The 21,454-nt window shown below is 41.5% G+C and overlaps 1 protein-coding gene across 1 annotated transcript; it reads right to left on the bottom strand.

Moving 5' to 3' along the window:
* Positions 1-443: 443 nt before the first annotated feature.
* LOC307258905 (septin-2) lies at positions 444-21,363 on the bottom strand. Its single transcript, XM_080038576.1, has 12 exons — positions 21,268-21,363; positions 16,580-16,635; positions 16,038-16,137; positions 15,864-15,950; positions 15,282-15,405; positions 14,263-14,397; positions 13,995-14,112; positions 4,350-4,451; positions 4,036-4,181; positions 3,460-3,543; positions 3,308-3,365; positions 444-1,958 (listed from the first exon to the last, which is right to left on the bottom strand). Exons 2-12 carry the CDS (start codon positions 16,604-16,606, stop codon positions 1,893-1,895), a joined length of 1,047 nt encoding a protein of 348 aa, XP_079894702.1. The 5' UTR covers positions 16,607-16,635; positions 21,268-21,363; the 3' UTR covers positions 444-1,892.
* Positions 21,364-21,454: the final 91 nt, after the last annotated feature.

Raw genomic sequence — 21,454 nt, 5'->3', positions numbered from 1 at the left:
TGAGATAACAGTTTTATAGCCTAATCATGTGATAGCACCCACTAAATGTGACTCTACTAGAATTACATTTTTGTAACTGTTATACAAGACTGAACATGGATAAAAACCTCTTGCATATCTCCTTATTTAAACTGCATTGCTAAAGAGCATGTGGACAAACCATATCTCAGTCAATTATAAATGACACGCAGTTTAAGATCAGAAATGAATGTTTAATTAATGTTCTACTTCTTCCTATTAATAAATGTCCGTTATTGTTGTGGACAAATAGATAATTTTGCAAGTTTGTGTAGGAGCTAGATCAAATGTGGTGGATAATGAGGCTCATATCAGCATCAGACCCGGTTGAAAGAAAGAAGAACAAAACTCTACTCTAAACTGCAATCAACACTAAAGATGTTAAAGAAATGTGTTGTACAAAAAATAACCACAGAATCCACAGCTTTTTTTTTTTTTACTCTAAACCAATTTTATTTAAAAGAGAAATACAAAATAAAAGTTTTTACTGACATAAGGTTAATAAATGGTAATACTTTTCTGTCTTAATAATAAGTTCAACAGACATATGAGAGCAAAAGACAGAAAAAATAAAATAATGCCGATGATAGCACAGTAACATGGCACGGTTGGAGAAAAGTTAGGATGTTAAGTCTGCTGCTCACGGAAGGCTGGATGGATACAACAGTTAAATATTATAGTGTTTGATTTTTAACTGGAAAAAAGCCCAAATACAGTATGATGAGAGATGGCACATGTAGTGTTCAGAGACCATCAGCACATTAAACATCATCACTGGAGCATATTGAGACACGCATTATGTTATTGACTGAATAGTTGGATTAGTTTCCAGCCTGTAGTTGTATTTTGGCACTGACATTAAGATCACGCAGCTCTTGATGATAAAAACAAAAATATTAACAACATGTCCCTTTTATTCAACTATGTATAACATGACCCTAAAGTCTGATTGTTCCTCGTTATAACCAAGTGGTATTCATTTTTATTTTTCATGCCTTTTCAGCCTTAAAATCCAAACAAATGCCCTCAATAATGTTTTGTAGTGTTGCCTACACAATAAGGTTTCTAGTTTAACACAATTAAGGAGAAATATTTTGTCTGGAAAACCCAGACACAAGAACATCTCTTGTTCTTGACACGGACAGTTCACCTCATTCCTAATTACACTCACCTTTCACTGTGGTAATATTATTGCATTATCAGACGGTGACAGGCTACTGATTCACTTCAAAGCTAATAGAAAATATGATGCAAACCGTCTATATATATTTTTTAACTTTTAAGTTAAAATATGTTCAAAACAGTCTTAACCTGACAGCAAAATGAATGGTAAACGGTGCCATATGAAGCTTGGACTGAAATGCATAATTCGTACATATATTTCTGTAAACATGTTGGTGTGATGACATAACCTCTTAGTACCGTAGTCACTGGCAGCTCTGTGGACCATGATTAGGATCAAACACTAAATAACGGTCGATAATAATCATCCAGTATTAAAAAAAACCAATCCTGTTCACACCTTTTACATTTCGCCTCAGTCACACTCGGCAAACTAGTGCCCACAAAATAGAACAATCAGCGATGTTCATATGTGGATTGTATGTGAAGTCTAGACATGATGTGATATGAAGAAACATGGAAAAAATAAAATAGATATCAGTGGTGAGCTTTTGAACGGCTGATGGATATATGGAAGGAAGAAGATGATCCTGGTAGACTGGACTCCTGTGGATCTTGAGGGAGGCAGTAGGCAGGGGAGGGATTCAGGGAGGACCAGGCTTTTTGTGTGTGTGTGTGTGTGTGTGTGTGTGTGTGTGTGTGTGTGTGTGTGTGTGTGTGTGTGTTTGTGCTTCCCTTCTGCTCCGACTCTTTCACTCGTCTGATTTCATCTTCATCTGTGCCTGCATGTGAGCAATCATCTCTTGCATGCGTCTCAGCTACAGAGAGAGAAGAACAAGATTTTTTATGATTATAAAATAGTATAATTTCACATCAATAAGTTTAAATTTTTCACTCCCGACTTATTTTTATATTTAAATTTAACCCAGAAGTGTGTCAAACAGTTTAACATACTTCTGTAGCTTTCTTTAAAGTTTATCGCCATCTAGTGGCTGTAAAAAGAACTTGATAATTCTAGTGTACTGTAAATACACTGAATATATACTATATATATATTATGCAAACAGAGTCCGGTTAACCTGGCTACACTTAAATCTATAATAAAGTTGTTTCTAGACAAATGAAATGCTGACATCTCAGCTGGTTTGACAGCCAAAATGTAGTTTAAATACAGGCTGAAAAACAGGAAATGTAATTTGCATCTAAATAGGAATACACATTTGACAGCTGCCTGGCTGTGCACTGACACTACCAGTTAATTATGAATTAATTAATCAGAAGTTACCATTGTCTCCATTTCCCTATAATTATTACAAAATGACCTAAGCTGTTTCAAGAACCTCACCAAGAAATATGGGTTAAACCATGACAGCATGTAAACAAATGGACCAGCGTGTTTTGGGCCTCCTCACATTACCGAGGTCATTCCCACCATAAAGCTTGGCCAGGACATCCAGGCTGGAAGTGATGGCATATCCTGCCTGGGCACATTGTTTACAAACAGCTCTGATTGCATCCCACCCTCCCACCCCACTCACTGCAGCAGCAACACATACCAGCCCAATCAAGAGCAATTAGGAAACGGGTTATAGTCTGACGACGTGCAGGCTGAAAGGTCCAAAAGGTAAACAATACACATAGAAGATAGTGGGATGTTTTATTTTCCTAAAATAGTCACATTTAAGAATGAAGGTTTCCTGGTTTGACCCTGAGGTCTTGTATGTAGTAGAACGAGGGCCGGAATATTGCAATTATTATGCCAATTTCTCAACAAAGATGACAGTCAGGGTGAGACTGCAATGACCCTTCACTACATATTGTAATCAGGGTGCTCAGGTTCCTGTGGTTTGAGTGCTAAGACGTTTATGTATCTTTAAAAAGGCATAGAAAGTGTTAGACTTTTTTTCACAACTCTTTCTCACGTGCCAATATTTAACCTGAAAGAGTTATTGGTAGCCAAAACCATTCCTCCCCTCCATACTAGACATGAAGTGGAGATGCCTTCCTAATAACAGTCCTTGTCTAGGTTAAGTTAATATGAGGCTTCAGCCATCTGTGGTAACCAAATCAAGTCTGGATACTTTTGTTCACAGATAGTTAATTATTTAGAGATTTTAAAAATGGCCATACAACTGGGTTTGTCACTTGCAGCTGTGTGTGTTCTTACCTCGACATCTTTCTGCAGCAGGATCTGGTCCTTATCCATCACATCCTCGTCCGCAGCCCTGCAGAGCAACCAAACACATTTATTAAGATCAAAAAACGGTCCGGAATAGAGCAGCTCATCTGCTGTTCATTTGATATACATTGGTGTCTTACCTTCCCGCTGTCTTCAGCCTCTCTGAACGGAAGTTCTCATAATGCAGATCCTGAGTTACCTCCTGGAGGTCTTGCATGTGAGTCCTGCAACAAACAGACATGCGATTCCCTTCTTCACACACTGGGAGGCAGTAGAGCTTCGCTATTATAACTTTTCTTTCTCTAGTGGACTTTTACAAATAGCTTGACGAGGAAGAACTTCTGTCGAGGTTTTAAAACACTTGCCTTCCAAAAATCCTATTACTTAAATGTGGAGTCAGCGATTCTAGAGAATGCTTGTTGTTAAAATCACTTGGTCAAAATCAGTGAATATCTCCTCATGAACCACACTACCTGTCCGTACTGTGAGTGCGCTAAAAACATTCTGGATTTAATACGCAACCTAGGCTCTGTAAACTTGTATGTAAAAATGGGGTAATTCAACAAAGGGGGCCCGCCGTAGCTAGCAGCCTGCCCGTTTCATGAGGATCCTTGGGAGATATTCACTGATTTTGACCAAAGGTGATTTTGACAACCAGCGTTCTCCAGAATCGACGACCCTACATTTAAAGCAGTTATATTGCCTGGGAGACTCACACAAGCATGGTGCGTAGTTTGAGGAAGTCATTATGCTCTGGGTTCTCCACTTCAACAACTCCCCAGGGGTAGAGACGACCACGGATCTTCTTCCCCTTCACCTCAATCAGCTGGTTGGAGCCAATCACAGCGAAGGGAATGCTGGCCTGAGAAAGTAGGATAAAGGTCAACGGGTCCCCGGGGAGAAGCAAACGTCAGAGGAGGGGATACGGAACATAAAGGTATCAGAGCAGAGGGGATACGAAGAGAATGGTAGACCAAGCGTCTGACTTAGCTTTGTAACAGCTGACATCAGCCGTGAGTTCCTCTCTCACCTTTAGGACTCTGGTCTGCTCCTTGAACTCCTCGTCTTCGTCAGAGTCGGCGTCAGGCAGCTGATAGATTCTGATCCCCTGCTCTGCGATCTCATCCAGGATCTAACAGGTGGAAACGAGAAATGAAAGGGTGAGTCTGCAGGGCTCGTGACCTCTACATGACACATCTCACTGTCCTGCACAGGTGTCCCTAGAAAGGCTCAGCTGGATTTTGTATCATCAACATGTACTCGACTATGGTCCATAAATAAAAGATCTAGAAACACACAAAAACAGTAAAACAAATGTCCCTGTTCTTTCAGAATATCTCTCAAATAAAAATTCCATTTGAAAAACTTTGTGTACCTTTTAACCTTGTATTCATGCTTATTTGTGTGTAGTAGAGGCTCACAACTGTAATCTAGTTACTTAACAAACCTATCCATCTGTTCTTGTACTTAAACTGTGCTTTGCATTGTTGTACTGTACTTAAAGAAAACAATATGACCTGCTGCAGCCAGTTTCTGTATAAGTTGATCCCAGCACACAGGCAAATTTCCTGTAATATATCTAAATATATATATAAGTTATGTGTATTCACTGTAAGCTGTGAGTCATATGGCCGCTCTGACCCATAAGCAGAAAGAGAGAGCTCCATAGACTCATAACAGGAGGCTGAGAGTGAGTACCACTTGTTGCAGCAACACATTTAATTAAAGCCCCCCATGGAGGAAAAAGAGGGTTGAGACAGAAAGGGGTAGACAGGTGAAAAAATAATAACGGTCTCAGTGTGAGTTGAAGTTCTGAAACAAAGTTCTTGACCTCCTTTATTCGCAGGCCGACCGGTAAAGAAACAAGTTGAAACAAAGGAGCTTTTCTTCGCCGCTACCTCGGGGACAGATGTCAGTATTTATTATTCTAATCATCAAAGCTGCATTTTCCTTTTGTTTTACGGTGAGCAGAATTTTTAGATCCACAATGTAGTCTTATGTAATGGAGCCAAAAAATGTCAAGTGTTGTTTTCCTGACTTTTGGGGGACTTTCATGTGCTGTTCTGTATAATAGGACAGTAGTCAGTCAGCCAGGAGCCTGGGAAGTGAGCGCAGGTTTTCCTAGGGAGCTCAGCTCCTGTTTGAGCTGTTGTTATGGCGGTCACTTGTTTTCTCAGTGAGCTCGGTGAGCAGTGTGCAAGATAGTGTGTGTGTGTGTGTGTGTGTGTGTTGGGGGGTTGGGAGCCGGGTATTGTTGTGGGCCAGGTCTAAAAACAAACAGGCATTGCAGGACTCAGAGGAGGCCATGACACAGGACCAGAGTTCTTTCATTCACACACACACACACACACACACACACACACACACACACACACGATTTACAGTTCTGTCAAACATAGAGGCTGAGTAAACATCACTCTGGTGGGGCAGAACATAAGGAATTTGGGGAAACTCTGAACTCAATGGGAAAATAAACACGAAAGACACAATGGCAGGAACAAATGAAACAAACAACAAATCCAGTCACACGAATAGATAAAAATGCGATAAAACAGGAAAAATCCAGCTTAAAGCGCACTGAAACAACCAACAAAATGAAAACATTTTATGAGTTCAAACTATTCTTAGATATCTACAAAAAATATCTTGTCATTGTAGAAACATGAGTTGGTTGTGTGTGCCATCATCTGTTTCCAGAAACTTGCTAAGCCAAAAGCTTGAAAATGGCTGTTTACCTGAACTATACTATCTGTGCATAACATGTACTTAGTACAGCCTGACACCTATAATCAAGACCTCTAGGAGATCATCAGATGTCAAAATAACTGCCTGCTCCAAATCCCTGTTGTCTCTTGCTGATTTACTGTACACAATGTAGGCCTTAATCCTCAATGTTACACCGGCCTCTCCTCCATCTTCTCCTCCTCCTCCTCCTCTCAGTTGTGTATTTTCGTTGGCACAGGGATGTTGGCAATGGGAGCCATTTTGATTTTATGACCATCCTGTTTCAGCTATAATACACCCCACAACGCCCACCCTTCTATGCGCTGGAATGGTTTGCTGTGCAGGTCAACTCGAGCGTCAGGGCAGCGGACAAACAATACCACACAAGACTCTGCCTCTGTATTAATTACAAAAGGAAGCCAAAGACTTATCGCATCATTTTTCTGGCTCACATTGTGGCATATAAAGCATTGTTTGGAAATATTCCTGACATGTCAAGCAGTTATGATGAGTGTGAGGGTGGAGGGCTGGCTGATTATGTCCCGTTAGAAAAGGGGTTGGATGGATGTGAGAGACAAACTGTGAATCATGCCAGATATTTCCAATGTAAAGTCTCAGGCTTATTCACTTCTAGGAATAGCTGTATTTGTGGTTATGTGTAGCCTAAGTATAGCATACCCACAGGCCCATATATAGATATAATTAGGGCAGTTTTGGGAGACATGGCTAAGCAGTTTTTCTGCAGTTGCACAGCAGGTAAAAACAAAACCTCCAGTCATAATGAAACAGACTGCAAACCTGTCATTACTGGGATCAACTGCTTTATCCAGTCAACCAGGGTGCGAGGGAATAATATTTTCATGGTTTGTCAGTTCTCACAAGCAAACCCACAAAAATACGAATGATTCAAACACTTGCTGAGCGATGAGCAAATGAATCCTGGACTAACAACATAGGAAGAAAACAAATGGCTGCCAAAGAAAAGAGCAAAAGAAACATAAGGGGCGGAATTTGGTGAACACTGCAGTTCTGGCACCGCATGCACAAGCACACACTCTTAATGATACAGTTTTGCTGGTGGGATTTTTGAGGTCAGAGCTGATCTCTAACAGGGAACAATACTTGGAAGTATAAACATGAACCAGAGAGAGAGAAAAAAAATCACGAAACAATCAAACAGCATTTGAGAATAATCAGCCGTGACTGAGAAGAGCAAGGGGCCGGGAACTCTGAGGGACCGGACCAGAAGCACATTCACGTAACGTTTATGTAACCTCCCAGCTGCCTGCCAGGTTCTGCAATGGTCAATGGGAAAGAAACCGTGCATCATTGCCATGCATCTGATCATCTTTCAGTCGCTTGTTTCACACAAACAAAAACACCTTCAGGGACAGGGGCCCTCCTTTTCCAGGACTGCAGAGTCTGTCAAAGGAAAACCCAGGCTATGTGAGCATTTTGTATTATACCGAGTGCTCACTATCCCCATATAAGATGCCTGTAAGTTTACCTGTGTTTTTACATACCAGTGAACAAAACAGCCACTTCTGAATCCATTTAATTTACACATAAATATCTGCTCAGAAGAAGAAAGTGCTAACTTGAAGTGGCTGCATTAAAACAATAAAAAGTAAGAATCCAAATAATGGGTCCTGCATGAAAACTGGGGTTAAACTACCCCAAGTAGCATCTGGTGAAACTAGTTTTATTTCATATCTTCAGAATCGAACATTGTTCTGGTGACACGTGCTGTATACAAATGTAAGGGTCATTTACCAGTTGATAGTTTTGTCTAATCGCTTCTTATTTCCTAAATGCTGTAGATAATCATGTTTGGCAAATAAAGTGTAAACACACACACCTAGGCCTCTAGTCACTGTATTAACAGGATATCCACAGCATTTCATATTGGAGGTGTGCCGCGGCGCCCACCACATAAAACTATTCTAGGGGAAACCCTGATTAGGTTTGGATATTATTTTGGAGCAGAGTGAAAGCATGTAGGAAATTATTTAAGATTAACTGATTCTTTAACAGCAGACTGTAAAAATCCATTTGCCTTAGTCTGTCCAAGGTAAAAAATAAAAAAAATAAAAAAATAATAGAGATTAATCCCCCCAACATAAAATAAGTGCCAAACACACTTTTTTAGAAAAGAAAAAAGGTGCTGTGATGAGAACTGGCATCTCCAGCTTTAAATCTAAATGTAGAATTGTAGAGAGCCTCTAAAGGCTTCAGGCACAGACTTCGTTATGTCTATATATTGAAGATGAACGTTGCTTCAACATCTTCAGACAAATGTAATATGTACGCTGTGAAGTGAATAGTACTGAGCTTTGTGTCACTGTAATTAATGTCAGACAACGCACATTAGACACAATATAATAATAACAAGATTTCAAGAGGAACATCAGATGTCTGACAGCCTGAAAAGAAAAAGTAGATTTGCTACTACTATGCTTTAGTTCCAAAACTTGATTGGCTAACCTTAAGACACGAGAACAAATGCTCCATTCTTGCCAGGAAACGTCTTTCAATTTACTGGCTCTCTCTGGCCTGCAGGGAGTCTGAGGGGGCGAGAGAGCCCCAACAATACCTGATCTAAGGGGGTCGGGGGGATTTAGACGTCATACTAGCTTCCTACACAAACAAGTGCACACTTTCACATAGGGCGCAGCTCACTGTTGCCTCACTTTGTAGACCGGTATAATCTGGAGTAGAAAAACAAAAGTTTACGTGTAAAGCGTGTGGGGCTTTGTAGGTCCAGGAGGCCGTTGAATCACCACAGACGGCGGATGACCTTCAGGCCATCTACAGAGCAAATCTCTCTGACTATTCAAATACCATCAACCGTACAGCACAGACTCAATACGTAGAAAACAAAAGCTTTCTGTTCACTGGATTAAAGACACTTGGTGCATGCACAGAAGCACATTCCAGATATATTCAGTCAGAGTCTGAGACGCAGAGGACGGCTCAGACTGGAACAGAACAGCTGGATACAGAGGAAGTCACCAGAACCATGGCAACGCACAGGAATCATTTGAATTACGGTGATCAACACACTCACACAGGCACACACAGCCAGGCACACACTCACAGGCGCACACATACACACACACCTATTGTCTGGGTTAAGTATTAGTATAGCTAAGACCACCCACCTCTCCCAGTGATCAAAGAGCATTGGGAGGAACAATCCAGCTTTTCATGTAATCTCGTATCTAAGTGAGATTTAGAAGGGGACAGTGTGAGCTCAGGATTTCAAACACAAATGAGCCTTGGCAACTCAGTCACATTTAAAAAAAAAGGCAAAACTCAGCAGCGACAAGGCTCTTTAACAGCTCTCCAAAGTCTGGAAACCATCTTTTTCAGTTTGGCCCTCAAACAAGGAAACCTGCTGTTTTCACACTGCAGTCAGCTTGTACTTTCTTCACTTGAGAACAGCTGATTGTGTGAAATAGAGCCGCTTGCTCCGTGAGGAAAAACGGCATATTTATTGTTTTAAAAATCAGCAGAGATGTGGAGCATGCCCTGGCACAATGACCGCCTGAGGGGCAGAAAAATAAATATATCCGCGTGTTTTAAACACTGGCAGGAAAAAGGAGCGGGCACAAACTGATCTGGGGGGCCATACACTTAAACTTAAACATACACTTACTCTAACCTCACAGGAGCACTGAGGTAGGAATAATGTAATCACTACTCAACATGAACTCATGGGGCACATGTACAAAGAAGGAATATTAAGAATGGAGTTGAACATGTGTTAAACCTGCCTTGCTTTCTGTTATTGCCAGTTAACAAAACCTGGTGACAATACCGGTCTGTACGAGGCGTCCCGGCACTGATAATGTGTCCCAGCGGGGCCGTAGAGCTGGTTCACACCGCGGGAGCACGACAGCAAGTCAGACAATGAGGGGAAAACTTGGCCGGGGGTGAAATATGGCAGCTGAGAGGGACAAACATGAAGGAGGGTTCTCCATTGGAGATAGACTGAGAGGGACAAGAGAGAAGAAAGGAGTGGAGATGAGGAAGATAAGGGAAGTGAGAAAAGGTGTAGAGAAAGTAGCATGAAGGAACCAAAAGAGCTGGACTATTGTCTGCCGCCAGCAGCCTTGTGTGAGAACAGAGGAGGAGCTGAGTTCTCTAGCCATCGCTGACCTGTGGAGTAGCCTTTTAGACTTCTCACCGAAGGAAGAAGAAAACATCACATAGGCCTGCATCTGGTTGGTTTCTGCTAACCTTTGATCTTTTTATTTTTTATAAAAAATAGTCTGAAAGGTAGTTTGTAAGAAAAATACTTTGTTTAATATCACATACAACTAAAGAATAGCAGAAAATCCTCACAATTAACAAGCTGGAACTAGGGGAATCTTTAGCTTCTTTGCAACAAAAACTGATTTAAATAAGATTGCAGATTTTCTGTCAACTTCCTTATCATTGATTGTTATAATTATATAATTGTGTAGGGGGGGGGCAATAACACACATAAAATGCATTTGTTTGTTCAAACAAACAAAAGTAGGACTTTTTACAGTTTGCTTCCATAAAGATTCCAGTCTAAACCAGTTATGTACCGTTCTCTATATTCCACCCAAAAAACAACCAGTAAAGCAGTTTGAGACCAAAGCCTTGCACAGGATATGACTGGAAGGTCCCAGACTGAGAGGATCAGCCCCTCAATATACCCTCCTTAGGGCAACTTATGAGCTAGAGACCAGGGTGACCCCGGCGAAGGAAATTGGCATTAGAGCAAATTAAAAGAAGGACACAAAGACGCAGAGGAAGAAAGTATGAGGCAGCTGAGTGAGGCGCTGCCAGGACAGGAAGGCGGGCGGCGAGCAGAACTAAGGGGATGAAAGCTGAATGATGTGAGGTTTGTTAACTTTGTCCGTGAACCTGAGCCGTGCAGGGCAGCAGGTTGTGTTGTCTTGTCAGGGGAACAGTCTTGACGTTATGTTGTAGGAAAGTTTAATTGTTCTGTTCAATCCATTTCCCTGGAATAATAGAAGAAAATGACCTAACGAGCCCTAAGAGAAGGGGCTGAGGGTCCCATTTACTGAGAGACAAATGGCTCCACGCGGTGAGAAAGCACCTGGCAAAAACAAACTAATACATACTGTAAGAGAAACGCTGGGGGTAATCAATCATCCGCTCTGGCAGGTTCTTGGCTGCTGCTGCCCTGACCTGAAAAGGAAAGCACGTTGCTCCGCTACACTGTACCGGACTGTATGGCAGGAATCAGGCATGTATATCTAAGAGCCACTTCAACTAATCTGATCCAAGCAACAAATACTCCAGCCCCATATCTTTGTTCTCCTGAGAGACACTTAAAGAGATGAATGTGCATAACTATGACATTTATCATTCACAGTGATTAGGTGTACACGCACACAAAAAGCAAGATCACTGTGATAAACCAGTAAAGGCAGGAAATCCGAGATTTGTCTAAAACCCGTAAAACAATGATAATAATTGAACGCATATAAATACAGTCAGTTCTGTACAATTAAGGCCACTGTGTGGATGTGAAATGCACTTATAGTGCACAGCAGCACCACTACAGCAAACTTACTTTTACAAACTGAGATGGAGATAAAAGTTGTGTATGCCCAAAATGTGAGCAAACAGGAAATAATATGCTCTAATTAGGGGCTTGTGATGCCATTTCTAAATGTGGGGCAGATAGCTCAATTAAGCCTCTGTACTTCCTGACAATTGCTACCATTAGCAAACATATTGTGTGCGTGTGTGTGTGTGAGTGTGTGTGTGTGTGTGTGGGCATATGTGCGTGAGCGAGCTTGTCCGTTTTGTCCACTAATTGCTCCTCAGTGTACAGTGGGAAATGTCTGTTAAGAGAACACTTAACGGAGCATGTGAACAAACTCTGCTGGACAGACAGTTCAGCAGCAAACAAGGTCAGATTTTACAGATACTGTTACAATATTTCCGCTGTGCCAGTCTGCATGAGATGTATTACAGTGAATTGAACAAAAATTAAAACATGAACAAAATAATTGAAAAAGTTATGTTCAAACTAATCAAGACAGCTGACTTTCATCAGGCTGCTGGCTGGATCAGAAAGCCAAGAAGCCTGGGGGGGGGGGGGTTTCAGTGGATGCAGGAAACGTGGTTTTGTTCATCTTAAGTGCCAGAGGAACATTCAGAAGGTTTGAGGGAGGTCACAACACAAAACAACTCTACACAATTCAACTGGTAGGTCCCTTAAGGACAACGCAGTGAAATAATTTCACCTTTGAAGCAACTCTCAAACTAGTTAGTGAGTTTCTGCATCGTACTAATGTAGAAACGGTGTGTGTGTGTGTGTGTGTGTGTGTGTGTGTGTGTGTGTGTGTGTGTGTGTGTGTGTGTGTGTGTGTGTGTGTGTGTGTGTGTGTGTGTGTGTGTGTGTGTGTGTGTGTGTGTGTGTGTGTGTGTGTGTGTGTGTGTGTGTGTGTTTGTGTGTGTGTGTGTGTGTGCTGAAACTGTGACCCCTTTCTGAATGAGATGCTGCATCAGCAACTTCAAGCAATCTGGCCTGGAACAAAGCAGAGTCGCTGCTGAAGAGAAGAGAGCTGAGCTGGACTCCGGTCAGCCAGACCACCGGCTCCAAGACCTGAATGAGAGGCAGGTGGGAGGTCCTGGCATGCACGGGCAGGTAGGGACAGAGGCTGACTTCCAATTAAAAACAGTACAGAACAGTAGGCTGAGCGGGAAAAAATTAAAAATAAATTGGAACAACAGCCAGTACACTGCCCACATTTTTTCTCAACCAGGAGTGCAGCTAATTTAATTTTGTTCATTATCAGTTAGTCCAACTAAAAATGAAAAATAAATAAGACACACCCAACACAAGTTCTCAGAGTCCATGGGTATGTCTTTAAATGACTGGTTTTGTCTTTTGACTTTTGACTAACAGTCAGTCCAAAACCAACAGTCACATTTGAGAAGCTGGAGCCATGGAATGTTTTTTTATATATTTCTGCTTAAACAAAGACTCAACTACTTCAATATGAGAATAGACGCCAAATACTTTTACATCGTTCAACTAAATTAAAGTCAATTAAGCTCTAATCTAAAGGCAATCTACAGTTAACCATTCATTTATTTGCAATAAATTGAATTTGCTAAGTTTTCTGTGTTTTGTCTTGAAACAAACAAATAATATCTAGCCCTGACCACCTTAACTGGCTACTTTCTACACTATATTAATTAAAACATATTTATGAATATTATATTCCCTTTCTACCAAGTCTGTTTGTGCACACTGCACCTTTAAGGGATACTATAGGAGAGAAGTGGAGAGGTTATCAGCGAACATGTTGCAGTGAGGTGTATGTGTTTTGTATTGCACTACTGTGTCCTTCCTCCTGTGGACAGCAGGAAGCTGAGCAGCGTGCAGGCAGGCAGACACTTGGGCCGCTTCCAACAGGAAGTATCTGGGACGGGTTGAGACTGGATGAGACGCACGGCCTTTTTATTATATTCAACACTCTTTTCCTACGTATGTTCCTGCTACTGTTTCCTCTCTGGTGTCGTCCCTCCCTGTACTTCTGAACAATCTGGTGGTATCATCAAAAACATATAATGTGAGCCACACATTGCTGCAATTACACGGGGGAGTACACATATTCATTCTCGCATGAACTGACGAATGTGTGACACCACAGTCTGCCAATAAGGATGGACAAGTGATTCTGCTGTGATACGTGTATTATTAAGTGACCCACTTTCTAATGTCTAAACCATACCTCTGGAGATGGGACAAAAACAAACACATAACACACCTCAATAGTGCCTAACATCCTGGCAACAAGTGCTTAGACATCCCAGCATTTTCCTCACGCCAATAATCAAATCTAGGGGAAAGATGATTGCCATGGCTGTGTATAGAAAACAGTGGTGTGTGTGTGTGTGTGTGTGTGTGTGTGTGTGTGTGTGTTAAACTCACCCTCCTCTTCAGACGGTCCCTCTCCCTCAGTGTCAAAGTGTCAGCCTTGGCTATAACTGGGACTATGTTGACTTTGCTGTGGATGGCCTTCATAAACTCCACATCCAGAGGCTTTAGACTACCGAGGAAAAAGAAGATTAAAAAAGACAAAGACAATGTGAGGACAAAGTTGAACAGCGTCCACAGGACAGAAGGAGTAAATCCCATCCCTTTCAGCTCACAGTTACTGTTACTGCTGGTGTCTGTGCGAGTGCGTGTGTTGGTTTACCCGTGTCCAAATGGAGATATGAAATAGAAGCAGCAGTGAACCCTGTTGTCCACTATGTGTCTTCGGTTCAGCCCGCTCTCGTCGTGGAGGTATCGCTCAAACTGGTTGTCTATGTACTGGATGATGGTCTTGAAGCTGAGATCAGACAAAGAAACAAGACACAAGCCTCCTTAATCACAGCAAATAAACATGTGAATACTATTATTACATCAACCTCAACACTGAGAAGTTTCAAGGAAAGGAAATCACACACATCATTTTGAATGAAAAGACGTCAAGGAGGATCTACACTTTCAGGGAGGAATTGTGAGACAAATATTCAATTGGGACTCCCACATGAATTGCTTGGTTTTATATGCCAGAAGATATATAGGTCTAACAGTTATTGTCAACTTTAGTATCTCCAGTTTTGTGATGGATGGATAAATTCACATCAGTTGAAGTGGTTTATGTTCCTCTATAAGCTGAGAAACCCTTTAAACTCTTTTGGAAGAAAACAGGTGCCGTTAGTATCGTTGTAGATAATAATTGTTGTTACATAGGCATTTAGGCTAAACAGTGATCTCTTCCTTGTCACCTCTTTCTTAAAGGATATAAGCATTTTTTCAAACCTTTTTTTATGACGGATTAGCTGGTGTGACTGATAAATTAATTATTTACTTTTAAACATTAATGAATTATGAAGGCAACATAGATACATTCTGCAGTGAGGGCTGTTGTTGTCTTGTTGGTAGCTTATTCCATGGAAGCGTGTGTGGACCCAGGAGTGTACGAATACAGCTATGCCAGGTCAATAAAAAGGAAATAAATCTTGGACAGGGAGGCTACTCATGCACCACTCATTTAAAGGAAACCTAGACAAACGGAATGCAGGGGGAGGAGAGATAGGATTTAGGGAGTTTGGGATGAAACTTGAGGAAGGGAGTTGTTGAGGACCGGATGAGAGAACATGCTGGACAGGACCAAAACGCTCCCAAGTTGTTTTATCACTCCCCCTCTTCTAAGGCTCATGAACACACCAGTCCTGGCTGTTGATGGCGTCGCCGTATCCAGGGGTGTCGACCACGGTGAGGCGAAGCTTTACCCCTCTCTCCTCAATCTCCACAGTGGAGGCCTCAATCTGCACCGTCCTCTCAATCTTCTCTGTGAAGTGGAAGCACAAGGACCAGAATAGTCGATCGATGGCAACAACAAAAGAGACATTTTAGCACCCGAGTGGATTAGTCAAATTTTTTACCCAAAATTCCTCCCTGATCTGCGTGCTTATACAATCTACAAAAAGGTGGATACGCCTTAAAAAAGACAATCATGGGTTTATCATCTCAAAGGGCTATGTGTTTTCCTATCTTCACAGAATGACCAGCAAGGGCTTGCTCATTGTTTTCAAGACAGAATAATTCCAACTCTAAGTCAAGTCATAAGAAGGGCAGGGTCATATTCTAAGACTAAAGCATTCCCAACATTCCTCTTGAAATAATGCTCTGTTGGAGACATTGCAACAGACATTTCTCTATTATTACATTGTGCATATTTGTGTGTGTGTGTGTGTGTGTGTGTGTGTGTGTGTGTGTGCGTGTCTTCTTGTGCACTGGGGAGTATACCTGCGGCACCAGGGATGTAGCGCTCAGGGTAGAGATCAGTGAGAAACAGGCTGTTTATGAGAGTCGATTTGCCCAGACCAGACTCCCCTGAAAAACAAAAAGATCGGTAAAATAAAGCTCCATTCTCCAAAGAAATCATAATGCCTGCATAAACAGCGTACCGTGGTCGCTTACCTACAACCATCAGGGTAAATTCAAACCCTTTTTTCACAGATTTTCGGTGCACTTGGTTGGGGAGGTTGGCAAACCCTACATAACCTGTTGCATCTGGGAACTGTGGTGCACAAAAAGACATAATACATTTTCAGAATTAGGGTCGGTAGCAGCAATAATAAGGAAGCATTGAAAAAAATGTCAATTAAAAGATTCTGCTTGTGTAATTCTTATACTGTTTCACTCAGTAAATCTGTAAAAACATCTCCTCCCTCCCATGTTTCATCATTTTATGGGGTCTATGTGTAAAGATGTACGTGAGTGTATACCAGTGAGATTGATGATGATGCATATCATTGAGAAATTCCGACAGGCAATAAAGGCCTAGCCGTGAAACAGTTGCATTTACACAGGATATCCTCTCTGGATGCCTCTGTAAGCGTGTGTGCATGAGATTACAAGTGCCATGAGTTTTAATCACCACTGCCTCATGAGAGAGCCCTACTGTACGCTCGGTCGACATGTCAGATTTTAATGTGTTGACATTTCTGCCTGTTACTTACCTTCCCCTTCTCTGCAGACTGAGACATTGCTTCTGTTTACTGGATGTCAGACGAGCCTGCAGGTGGAAGAAATAAGAAATATAGCGTTGAATGAAATCAGACAAATCCTCTGAAAACAGTTCAGAGCATAAAAGCAGTTCTTTCAGGCATCTTGAAATCATCTTTCCTCAGGAATTCACTCACAATGTTCTCTAACTCTTACTATATAGCTGCCAAAATAATTGGTCTCCCCACCACACTGTCAGAGCTGAATCTCAAGGCCATCTCACGCATTGCATGCACAATAGCACAGGACAACTCACACCCACTCAACTGCAACGCAAGACATCAATATATCCATTACATCCCCATAGCAATCCTTACATCATTCAAAAAAATATTATCTTGAGGGAGAATCACAAAACACAGGAAATTTAAATGTGATTCTGCGTTGAGGCGTTCATTCAGGCTGACAGCGACCACACTGTTCTTTAACATTATCACACGGAAGGGGCTGAGATAAGGAGCGCTGGCCAACAGGTTTGTTCCCAGACTCCCATTGAACGTACAGTCTTGCGTATCCCGTGCTCCTGCCCCACTCTATGACCCTAAGCAGACGACAGAGCAACAAGCCCGTTTGATAAATTAGCCACATAATGACTGAGCAGGAAGAACAGGCTCCGTTTTATCACCAACACACTGGCCCTTGACAGGTGCAGTGTGATAAGCATTAGAATGAGGCAGGCAGCAATGCGCTGCCAAACGGAGATGCACTCTGGGTACGTAATGATAGCCATTCGGGAAAAACGGTGGCATGGGAACCTGAATTAACAAGTTCTACGATGGGATGTTGTGACAAAACACACATTGGGGGAGCATTGAACACTGGCAAATGTATTAGATGGTAGTCGGGGGGCCCTCTACATCTCAGAGAAAGTGGGTAGAGATTTCTCATATTGACAGCGCGGTCTCAGAGAACAATGCCTGTTTATCCCTCTGGTTCCTGAAGCCTTTCCTTTACAGGGCAGCTCAGCTGTGGCAGGAGGGGGAACTCGTGCCTCACCCCTGACCACATTCAAGACCAACCACATGTCAAGACGGCAACAGGGAGACACTGATGTTTTAGGGTGGAGGAGGAGGGCCACGTTAGGGCCGCAGAGGTCAAAAGGTTACCTCAGTCAAACCAATGGCAAAGAGCCCTCGTCTAGACATAAAAAAAATTGAGGATGGGGAAGTTAAAAAAAAAGTACTAACATTACCACCCAACAACAAACGCAAAATAATATTAATTTCTCTTCGGCTGGAACTTTTAGTCAATGAACTGATTAGCTGAGAACTAACGGTTAGTCTATGTATACATTTTAAAGCAAAAATACCCAAATATATCTGTTATATTTTCAAATGTGAAAATGTAGTGCTATGATGGTAAAATCTATATATTTGAGCTCCATAACAAGACATTTTAAAAAGGCAATTTAGGTTCTGGGATTTTTTTTAAATATTTTTACCATTTTATAGACCAAATCATTCAATGTTTCATTGGGGAATCAATCAGCAAATGAATCAATAATGAAAACAAGAGTAAGAGCCTCATGTGGGCCTGATGATGGAGCTAAATAAAAAGTCAGGAAATCAATCGCGTTGTCCATCATGTTCCTGTGGAAAAACATGAATGTGCGTTACACATTAGCAACATTAGCCGGGTTTAATCAGGAGTTTCAGCCCTAAAAACACAAAGTAGACGATAATAAATGTTCTGCTTTCTTTGTTAGTGAACGTCTAATGTAATGAAGCAGCCCACACAGGCATTTACATGTGTATCACACACACACCCCTAGTGTTTTCCTGAACTGGCTCTGTGGGAACTAGTGTTAGTCCGGCAGCAGATTAATTAAACCGTTCCAAGATCGCAGTTGTAATATCACAAAGAAAACACTACAGGACAGACAGGCGGGAGGCACACTTCAATAATGCTCTCTTAATAATGGCCATTTAATCGGCCGGACTGCTGAGCTGCTTACACACACACACAGCTATCAACTGGCCAGACATGGGGGAGATTAAGCAGATTGGGCGAAAAGGGAAAAATGCCACTTTAGTAAAGCCAAAGTTCTCGGCATGTAGTGCATTTATATTTGATTTATTGTCTGGACTGAAGCCATGGAGGGGCAGCGGCACTAGCAGAACTATTCACCTTCCTGACTGGCAGTGTCAGGGTCCGCACACCCACTCTCCCTGGATTAAGGACTTTCTGCACTTATTGGAAACATTGAAACAATCATTTTACACCATGGAGATTGGGTAAACTCAGTGGCTCAACAACAAAAACGGTAATTGACTGGCAACTGATCACAGCAACAGAGACCTCAGAGCTACTGACAGATCATAATAAAGTGATGCTTGGCACTACACCCAACAGCTCACATGGACATGTAATTAAGCAGCACTTGAAGGGGCCAAAGGTGGTGGTGGTGGGCAACAGTAATAAAGATATGATAATGGTTTTCAAGCCGTGTTTTAAAAACACTTTATAATATGAGCTCAGGGAGAGGGAAAAAAGCCACAATAGGCGGAATGAGAAATCATAACAAACACACACACACAGAGTTTAAAGCACAGGATGGACCATTTATGATGATGGGGACAGGATAGGAAATGACTAAAAACAAGTGGGAGTCATACAGTAACAAAATGTTATCCTCACACTGTGCTACACACACAGCTGAAGCCAAGCACAAAGAAGTTTAGACAGAGAAAAATATATATAAATTAATGTTTTTTGTTTGTTTTGTTTTTCCATTTGGATATTATTGGGGTATTTTCACCTGTATTGAATAAATTAGTGTAGATTAGAAATGGGGAGATAGAGGGAGACTGACATTCAACAAAGTTCGCCGGCTGTAATTGAACTGGCATCGTTGCAATTAGGTTTGGGTAATGAGACAATATTACAAGACAAAAGAAATGTGTCACAAGACAAAGATTTTGCTGTTACTCCTAAATCGCTCTGCCTTTAATATCTCTTCATATTAACATAATACACCAGTACCAGGCCGTCATTCCTTTATATATCAACTTAATAATTGAAATTCTATTATAATAAATAAATATCAATTTTACGATAAAAATCATTATAATTAGATAATCATCCAACCCTAGAAAATATTTTTCGGTTATAAAAATGAAGATGCAACCATATTTGGGTGATCACAGCTTCAATACTCTTTTTAGTTACTGATAAAAGCATACACCGCAAAAACATAAATCAAAGTTAAACATAACTGTTTTCACAATAAAGCTGGTAGGGGATCAAAGAATTACTAATGTGTGTTTTTTCCACACACCGTCAAACTGAACAAAGGTTCCTGCTGGGTCATTTCATTATTCAACCCTCTTACACAATACGTTGAGGTCCTCATAGGTCTGTCAGGGTGAATCAGGTATTTGTTCTTCTATTCACAACACACTACAAAACGGGAGGAAACGTCTCGTTGTCGTTTATTAGTCTGAGACAGATGTCTTCCCTGGCGCTCCTGTGCCGGCCAGTGTTTGTGAGAGAAGGTCGCAGGAAGGGGAAAGGTCAGAGAACGGTGAAGGTGCTGGATCAGAGGCCTTTCAATAATAGGAGATTCTATTCGTCTGATAGCAAACCTATCTGTGTCCAACGGCTTGAAAAATCCTGAGCTGTTTCTGAAGTGAAAAGGCAGCTGCCAGGCCGAGATTACAGCTCACCCAGTCTGCCATCGGGCCCATAGTGACCAGCCCTCAGCGAGAAAGGAAGTGAAATATGCATGTTTTCATTGAGCCAAAAACACAAGCAAAGATGGATGATAAATCTTCAATGGTGGCCCTAAGCCACATCTGAGACAGACGCATAATGAGAATACGTTATTGTTTCCCACTGTTATTGTGAAGTTGTCTAAACACAACATTTATTTTGCGCAAATGTGATTGGGAATCAAAAGGTCAAGGATTAAGCGGATGTTAGAGAAACAATTTCAGAGTTGAAGAATGTGACACAAAAGGGATTTACAGGAAATTTTGTGGAAGTTTATATGCTTTGAAGGGGTTTTATTAGATATAGCTTAAGTATTTCCCTGAAGTTATAAAGAAGGTTATATAGGCTACTGGGACAATAGGACAATAAATGAGTTCCAAAGCATTGAGTGTTACAGAAAATGTGGCTACTGGGCTTATTATTAGAGTAGTCCTACTGTTTGGATAATTTGAAGAGGAGGAAATATTTAGCCTACTTGGAAAATTTTGTTAAATAATAATAATCAGGATTAAAATCAATAGGATATTTCAACCACTAGCCATGGGAGTTTGAAATGTGTGTTGAGGCCTCTTGGTCTATCCCAGTTGGAAGTCCACCACACCCAGTCTGTCAGATTTTGCCAAACATCCACTTGGACAATGATATTACAATTGGTAGACTACGAGTTTACACGGTTATGTTAAAAAGGCTACGGCACGTCCTTGAACTTTGATTCCATCTTTTAAAAAATGTCGTTTGTAACTTTGGATTCGAGTTGAATACAGCACTGAAACTTTGTTTCATGTCAAACTTTAGCGAGCGACAGTTGTTACCGCGGGTGGTGTCAAGTTGCTAGCGAGTCTTCAACTCACTCCGCGGTGTGTCTTCTCAACCCTGCTTTCACATTGTACAGAGAAAAAAAACAACAACAAACGTGTGCGCGGTACCTTACCTGAGCGTAACTTTGAAATAAAGTTGATCAACAGGAGCCTTTTGCCTCTCTCCGCTGTCCCAGCCCAGGAAGGGAAACCCGGAAATCGTCCCCGAGAGCCGCCCATAGGTCCACGGTCCGCCCTCGTCCCAGAGGCGTCTCATTTCAAACGACTATCCTGCTGCACCACTGAAGCCATTTTGGCTCA

The sequence above is a fragment of the Ammodytes marinus genome (genome assembly GCF_949987685.1).
Source record: "Ammodytes marinus genome assembly, chromosome: 2".
Lineage (NCBI taxonomy): Eukaryota > Metazoa > Chordata > Actinopteri > Uranoscopiformes > Ammodytidae > Ammodytes > Ammodytes marinus.
This window is presented reverse-complemented; position numbering and strand designations above follow the sequence as displayed.

Coding starts and splice junctions, on each gene's coding strand:
- LOC307258905 (XM_080038576.1), bottom strand. CDS start 16,606: ATGTCTCAGTCTGCAGAGAAGGGGAAG. Junction 16,138..16,579: donor AGTCTGCAGAGAAGGGGAAG/GTAAGTAACAGG, acceptor TGTGCACCACAG/TTCCCAGATGCAACAGGTTA. Junction 1,959..3,307: donor TGCTGCAGAAAGATGTCGAG/GTAAGAACACAC, acceptor CTCTCTCTGTAG/CTGAGACGCATGCAAGAGAT.